At 41.9% G+C, this 7776-nt stretch overlaps 1 protein-coding gene across 1 annotated transcript; it reads right to left on the bottom strand.

Moving 5' to 3' along the window:
* Positions 1 to 6424: 6424 nt before the first annotated feature.
* Positions 6425 to 7190, bottom strand: LOC117582029. Its single transcript, XM_034269558.1, has 2 exons — positions 6889 to 7190; positions 6425 to 6818 (listed from the first exon to the last, which is right to left on the bottom strand). Exons 1-2 carry the CDS (start codon positions 7045 to 7047, stop codon positions 6534 to 6536), a joined length of 444 nt encoding a protein of 147 aa, XP_034125449.1. The 5' UTR covers positions 7048 to 7190; the 3' UTR covers positions 6425 to 6533.
* Between the last annotated feature and the right edge of the window lie 586 nt (positions 7191 to 7776).

Genomic DNA, 7776 nt, shown 5'->3' with positions numbered 1-7776 from the left:
GAAATACATCGACAGACTCCACAACCACGAAAATAATTTAGCCTTAAGTCTATTAGACAATAGCCTAACAGTAAGAAGACTGAAAAGATACCACATTCTCGATATCCCTGATAGATAAATTTAACAAACTAAAAAGATGTTATATATAATAGCAGGGCTCATTGGAAAACTGCTATTTCTGTTAATTGAACATTAATTATACAATTTACTTATTGTTTAAAAACAGATTGTAAATATAAAGAGAGAGAAAAAAAAAAAAAAAAAAAAAAAAAAAAAAAAAAAAAAAAAAAAAAAAAAAAAAAAAAACTTTTCCCCCTCAACACATAGCAAATGCTTTTACCGCTTTTCTTTATTTTCTTCAACATTTTTTGTGTGTTTTTTTAACATTTATGATTCATTTATTTTTGATGGTTTTTCCCGCAGCACAAAATGTTTAAGCAAAATGGTTTATTTGTAGAATTACGATATGCACTTGTGCCTGGCTCTTTATGGCCATGGAATAACGTGCACATAATGTGCAGGGATTGAGGAGATTAATTTGTCAATGGAGAAATCATCTTAGATGTACTTTTCCTTGCCTTGCCTTTGAGTGTTGGTAATTAAGCTGCAAATGTGGCTGGGCATGGCAAAACAAATCATTTTGTTGACTATTTTATTGATGATGTATTTGAAATCAAAGCCAAGCTGCTGGCAAATTATTTTGACTCAATTTCCCTTACTTGTAAATTGTCTCTATAATGCGTTGGCCAAACAGTTGCAATAAAATTATAAATCCTTGACACAAACTCATAATAATTCTTTGCACAAACAAATTGCTCAATTGAAGTTTTGTTTGAGGATTATTTATATTCTTTTTTTACTCCCATTGAATACAGATTGTGTCGTGCCTTAATCTGTTTAAACAGATAGCATCCGCCACCTTTGGATCGCTAATTAGTGTTTCCCATGCCGTGGCCATATTTCATTAGCTTTTCAGAATCGCTGACATATTTTGCGAGTGGCAAGAGCGAGTGCGCTAATTGAATTAATTATATTAAGATACCTGAATGCCATGCGGGTCGAAACAGCGACAGGTTTTACGCGTAATGATAATAAAAATGCATCAACTGCCGTTTTATGATTTCATTTTAAAGCCCACACAAACGAACCCGAACCCGAAGCCGAAGCCAGAATCTGAAGAGCCTGGAGAGCTGCACAAACACAAAAAAAAAACGTTCACAGTCTGCGGTTCTCATTTTCGAACGCATTTTAATGAGGTTTTCCCCGGGGAGGGGGGAGGGTGCTCACAGACTGTATTAATTAAAAAAGGGTTTTCCATGAACTCTGCTCCGCGGCTAAAATGTCAACCAAGCGTTGACCCAGAAAGATGGCACGGGAGAAGCCAAAGCCAAAGCCAAAGCCAAAGCCGCGTTTAAGGCGGACTTGCTTTAAAGGGTACTTCGATATGCGACTGCAAAATGTTACACACGTATCCCTTTTTGGTGGCCCTGAGGCCTGCAGGCCTCACACAATTTCAATTTTGTGCCAGTGTGAAAGAAAACGCTTACGGCTTTCGGCCTTTCTTTTCCCTTTCCATGGCCTTCGCTTCGTGCCTGAAAGTTGCTTTAATTTCCGCTTGAATGCAAACCAGAAAAGGTTTCGTCCTGCCTCCCATGTTGACTTGTTCCTTGAGTCAGGACCAGAGTCTGAGACCTATAACAATAACCGAAAACAAAAGGCAGAGCCACAGAGCCACAGCCAGATCCCAGGCCTATTTTCCTTACCCCTCCAACCGATAACCCGGGGCGCCTCAATCTTTTGTGGCATCTTCGCCGGCAGACCAAAGCGAAGGGAACCTTTTCAACTTGATTAATTTCCCACAATTTAAGTTGATGAGCGCCGCACGAAATTTTCAACAGAAAACAAACAGAAAAACAACACACAACAAAAAAACTCTCTGCTCTTGGCATTCACTCTCCTCTGTTGGACACAGGATATCCTCCAGATGGCTTTGTGAATGTGCTGCGATTAAGCGGGAGGAGCAGTTCGATTTGATTTATATCTGTAGATGCCTTCCGTGCCCGCAAATCAACTTGGGATTAGGTTCCCCAAACATCTAATTGGAAATGCAAACGAAAGTAATTTCAAACTTCGTTTCAAATCGATTTGCATGTCCACTCGTCTCAGCCATCAATATTTGTAAACAATTTTATTTTCCATCACACAACAAATATATTCATCTCTGAGTTGCAAATGGACATTATGTAGCTTCAGACGTCAGGTTGTCCAGGACAACACATTGCTCATACGACGGCAGGCTGTCCAACAATATTTTCCAAACCAATTCCTATGGCAGTCTCCGCCCTGCCAGCATTTCCTGCTGGAGAAAAAAAAAAAACTGTCGGCCAGCCTGTTAAAGTTTCGTCTTGCTCACAAGTTTCGCCCTCAATGATTTATTGGCCAAAATGCTGCTTTTACTTGGGTTCTACTGTTTGTTTGTTTGTTTGTTTGTTTCGTTCGGGCAACCAGCACTGGGCCAAAGGTAAAAGAACTTTGCGGAGAATTTTGAAATGTTGCCAATATGTTTTTGTTTTGTTCACCGTATTGGCGAGAGCATAAACTATGCCAACTATTTGTATACTTGAGAAATTCGTTTAGACATTTTATTTCCACAAATGGTTCACAGTTTATCAATGAAAATGTTAGCTGAACTTTAGCACAAAATTTATCCCTAAAATTCCGAACAAAAAGTCTCGTTTAGAAGTCTCGTTTCAGTCATTAATAACAAGTGCAAAAATATTTCCGAGAACAGAATTTTTTGCTGCCGAATTTTGAGAACTATTCTCATTATCACTCGTCATAAGTTGTTCCACCCCAAAAACATTTCTAACCTGTTTTAATTTGGATTTTCTCTGCAAACTAAACCTGAGCTTGCCCCACATTTTCGTTGAAAATATTCCCCAGAATTTGTTCATCAATTTTCATGCAAAAACTGATGAGTTTTGCCTTCACAGAAATTTTGCATTTCAAACATGCTCGTTATTTGCTTGCGAGAAATTGGTAAGCCAGACTTAATGGACAGACTTTATGTGGGATATGCCACACTTTATATTTTTCCCATTTTCGTATTTTGTATTTTCCGTTTCAATTTTAGTGGCTTTCCAATTCTCCCCAGGAAATTTGTGATTTGCTGACCAGCTTACATTTTCGTTTAGTTTTTTATTTTTTCTGCACTTTCCACTTTTCCACTGAGTGTGTTTTCCGTGTGTTTATTCAATCCGTTAGCCGTAGCCGTAGCCGTAACCGTAACCGTAACCGACCTTTCTTTTGGCTGCTGCTGTCTGGGGGGCGCCACAACTTTAAGTTCCCAACACCGCTTGGGGGCCACCTTTTTGCCCGAATATTTGCCACACGCACTGTCACACACAGACACACTCACGGGCACACGGGGCACACACACACACACAGACACACCTATGGGTGCCAGAGGATGATAGACCGCCGTTGAGGACACGTTAACGCGTCGCAGCTTGTACGGGGAGAGCGCGTATAGTGAAGTGCTCCACACTGTACGGATGCTGGAGCTTGACTGAACTGACAATTCACTGGCCAACAGCCATCGAAGTTGGCCAGAACCTACTACAACACAAAAGCGAGGCAAGGCGAGGCGAGACGAGACGAACCGAGGCAGTGGCTCTGGCACGAACGAAGCTCCACGAGACGAGCCAGGATGCTGGGCAGCAGCAGCAGCAGCAGCGAATTTCTTCACATTACAGCATCCCTGTGGCAGCTTTTGCAGGGGATGGCAGCTTTCCCTTAAGAGAGAGGCTCTGGCCATGGAAGAGTAAAGTTCTGCAGCTTGGGGTCCACATTCAGCGTGGCTGACAGGAGGGAGCGAAAAGCTTTCCCCAAAAAGCTTTTGTCTAGACTTGAAGGGGGGTGGCATTTCGGGTGTTTTGTGGCTTGATTTGTTTGTGTTCTAATATTTGAAATGTCTGTCTGGCTTATTATTTATTTTTGGGGTAAAAAGCTATTCGCTTTCTAGGATTTTCCCTGCTGGCACTGCCAACCTTTTGCAGCAATTTTCACCTAACAGGTGGTGGCCACTGCTGCACTCTCCTCTCTTCCATCAATTTATAATATCTGTGCATGTCGAAGCCTAATCGCTTGCACACCTTTGAGAGCCAATCAATGAACCATGACCTCAAAACAGAAGCTGGCAGGCAACTACTGGCAGTAATGCGCCCGCTGCTCCTGCGCCTCCGCCTGATCCAGTGACAAATGAAAAGCTTCGCCTAAATGTACGAAATTTGTCCACATGGTTGACTGGCAGACAGCGCTAATTAAACCACACGAATAGCTGGGAGAGAGTAGAGGCAGGCAGGCCAAAAACCAGTACATTAAAACTGATATAAAGCCCTGAAAAATCAGGGATCCACACACACACAGCCTATCCCTGCTCCTCCTGCTGGCAGTTGTTTCAACTTGCAAGCCATTAACTGCTTTGTTTGTCAGGCCAAAAAGGGTGATGGGCGGGAGGTGACACTGATTCTATAATGGAAGGACGTAGCTGCAGCTCCCCGAAACCCCGTAAAGGCTCCTGTAGCTCCCTGTAAGTGACACGTACAGACAATCGAAATGTGATTTGCCAGGGAGGGAGGGAGAGACAGAGGGCCATGGGCAGGCGGCACTCTGTCAGAGTGGCAGTCGGTACGGGGCGGAGGCAGCAACGCCACTTCCTTGAACTGTTTTTGGCCATTAAGTGGCGCCGCACATGTTTGCCTCCGGTCCAAGGGCAGAGAGCAGACACAGGTGTCTTTGACCTACACTGAGAGACAAAACCAGGCACCGAAAATGGGATGCCAGCGGATTTCTAGTGCCGAAATTGGACTCCGCTTTTGGCTCTACTCTAAGTGGCACAAAAAATCCACAACTTATGCCCTTTGATTGTCCAACTTTTTGGTAGTTCTGTGCGTTAATTCTGTATCTCTGTGCCATAAAGGGAAATCTCAACACAAGAGAGAGATTTGTAAGAAAAACCTAAACAACAACTGTGACAATCTACATAAAAGCTGCCATGGTAAAGACTTGCTCAACATTCCTCCCTCTCTTTATTTATCATCATCATCATGGTTTTTCCTACTGCTACACCACTGTGTGACCTTCGAGAGGGTATGTTGGGCTGGCTGAGAGGTTTGCAATAAGAGTATTTGGAAGCATTTTAAAAGGTTTAATAGAAGTTTGTCACTATATCCATCAAATAAAAGAGTAAATACATCGAAAAGTACGTACAATTATATGACAGTTGCTTGGTTTATACCATTTATATTTATCTATATACCATTAGTTCCCTCAAAATTTCAAGGGCATCCACAGTCCCTTACCTTCCTGCCGCCTCCTTTTTTTTGCTTTCAAAACTTATATTTTGTGCTCGAAATAAAAGCAAAAGTTATCAGAAGAAAATCCTTCGGCTGTCCTGACAACTCTCCTCCCACCACCCTCTCCCTCTGTCATATATCATAGGTATTCGTGGGAGTGTGTGTGTGTGTGTATCTCCCCCGCCTTATTGTTGTTGTGGTCAGCGCCTGTCTTTTGTGTCTTTTTCTTTGGGGGGTTATATTTTTTCTTTCTTTTTTTTATGTTCTTATGGTTTGTCTCTTATCCAGTAATAAACTTAAATTGTTATTTTACCTTAAAAGCGCTACAAAAAAGATTTACGGTCGTCTTGGCACCTCAGTTCTCAACCACTGCCCTATCCCGCCTTCATTGACCATAGATCTAACCCATACTTTCCCATACCATAGCTCAATTCCTGCCCTTTTCCTGTCCACTCTTCAATTTCTGTGGATCTGATGTCATTTTTATGCTCATTACATAGCCATTGGAGAAGCTCTTCCTCTCTCTCTGGTTAAAGCTTAAAGTTCTCCTTGCATCTCTTTCACTTTCACTTCCCAAAAAGCTTATTTTGATGTTCGTTTGTTTTGTGTGTTCGCTTGCTGTTGTCGCATATTTATTATGGCCCCGTATATTATGATGTCTAGAAAATGTCCAGACAATTTATGGCCTGGCCATAAGTAAAGAAAGAGACAGACAGACAGAATGGATGGGGAAGAGACAGAGACAGCGAAAGCAGAGAGTGAAGTAGAGCAGAGGATTTAGGCCTTAAGCAATTTAATTTCTATTGGGGTAGGCCTCTCGGGGCAAAGCCTTAAATGGAATTATTGCCGTAATTTCTGGGGCAAAAGTGGGCCTACTTTCTATAGAGATTGTTGTTTTAGTTAAGTTAAGTGTTACAGAGAGAAATGTCAGTTTGAGACTGAAATTGAGAGGAATCTTAAGGGGATCCGCAGCGACTGGAAATATTCGAAAAGAGAAAAAGAATGCGCTTCCAGCACAAAGACAGCTTTAAATGCGACACAATCTACGAGCCATGAAAAGCAAATAGTTTTCGTGGAAGCACACCAATTATTATTAACAATTCCTCATTCAAAATGCATTAAATTGTCTATACAAAAATATTCTATTGTGGCACTTCCAGTGGCACTTCCCTCAGCTTAAAGATCTTCATCATCGTCGTCTGGCAGTCTAGCATTAAACTTCTCAATGTCTTCCTCAAGGAAATCGGTTTCGTTGATGGTATAATCAGCAGCGCAGTAGGGACACTCACGAAAGTCCATGAGGAAAGTCACCGAAGGATGTTTCTCGCAAATTTTGGCAGCGCGTCCCCACATGTACAGGTAGCAGGCGACACACTGATAGACCTTATTGGGACGATCGCAAATGCAAACGAGCTTGTGGGTACGCCCGTTGTTCCCCGTTCCCGTAGTAGAGTCACTCATCTGAAAGGTCAGTCAGTTAATTAGTGTGAAGAATGCGACTTGAATTCTTGTAACTTTCGAGCTGACTAACTTGCTGTGTCATCGGAACTTGCTTGTGATTATTGAACACACGGTTCTTCGGTGCTGATGGTTCGTCAAGGAAACCATATTTATTGCGAAGCATGGCCACAATGGGATCGGGACCGTTTTCAGCAGAGAGATTTTCTTCGAGAAGAATTTGTGCATTCATGTTGCAAAAATGTTGAGCTTTGGATCTTCTTTGAAGTAAACCCTTTTGCAAATGTCAAATTTTGCCACGAAATTTGCACAATTGAATTCGATTTCAAATTATTTTTTTTCTTTTTCTTTAAGCTTTAGCAATTCATATTTTTGGAAATATTTCAACCGAATGTTACCGCTTGTGAGACAGAAATTAAACTGCCTTAAAACAGGAAAAATTCTTCTATAGAAACTTTTAAAGAAATTTGTCGGCTTGCTAAGTTGCCTTTTTATGAGAATCATCTGCCGGGTTGGCTCGAAAAGGCTTCTTAGAAATCCAAAAAAAGCCATTTTAGTGCTGGAAAACATTTGGTTATGTACCATATAAGATTTTTAATACCACAATAAAACCTTCCTTACAACACTGCTCCATCGATGCTTTCTCTGCTGCCCTATGCCCCACTTTTCAGCCCATTATTATCGCATTACTTGCAGTCTCTCAGCAACAACAGGAAAGGCAACAGTAGACCCAAAAACTTTCCAACTTCAATGACACTTTCGCGGACAATCCTGTCAACACGGTCGGTCGGTCTCCTCCCTCTCTCTCTTCCCTAGAGCGCATTATTAATTAAATGCAAAATGTTTACACTAATAATTTCAGCATGAATTTGCCCATGCCCCCAATCCCAACCCAAGAGATCGCGCGCGCATCTTGACTGGGTGGAGGAGGAGCAGCACAGCACAGGGCCAATGGGAAACG

This window comes from Drosophila guanche, unplaced genomic scaffold, assembly GCF_900245975.1.
Source record: "Drosophila guanche unplaced genomic scaffold, DGUA_6, whole genome shotgun sequence".
Taxonomy (NCBI): domain Eukaryota; kingdom Metazoa; phylum Arthropoda; class Insecta; order Diptera; family Drosophilidae; genus Drosophila; species Drosophila guanche.
Note: the sequence above shows the minus strand (reverse complement) of the source record. Positions and strands in the feature narration are given on the sequence as shown.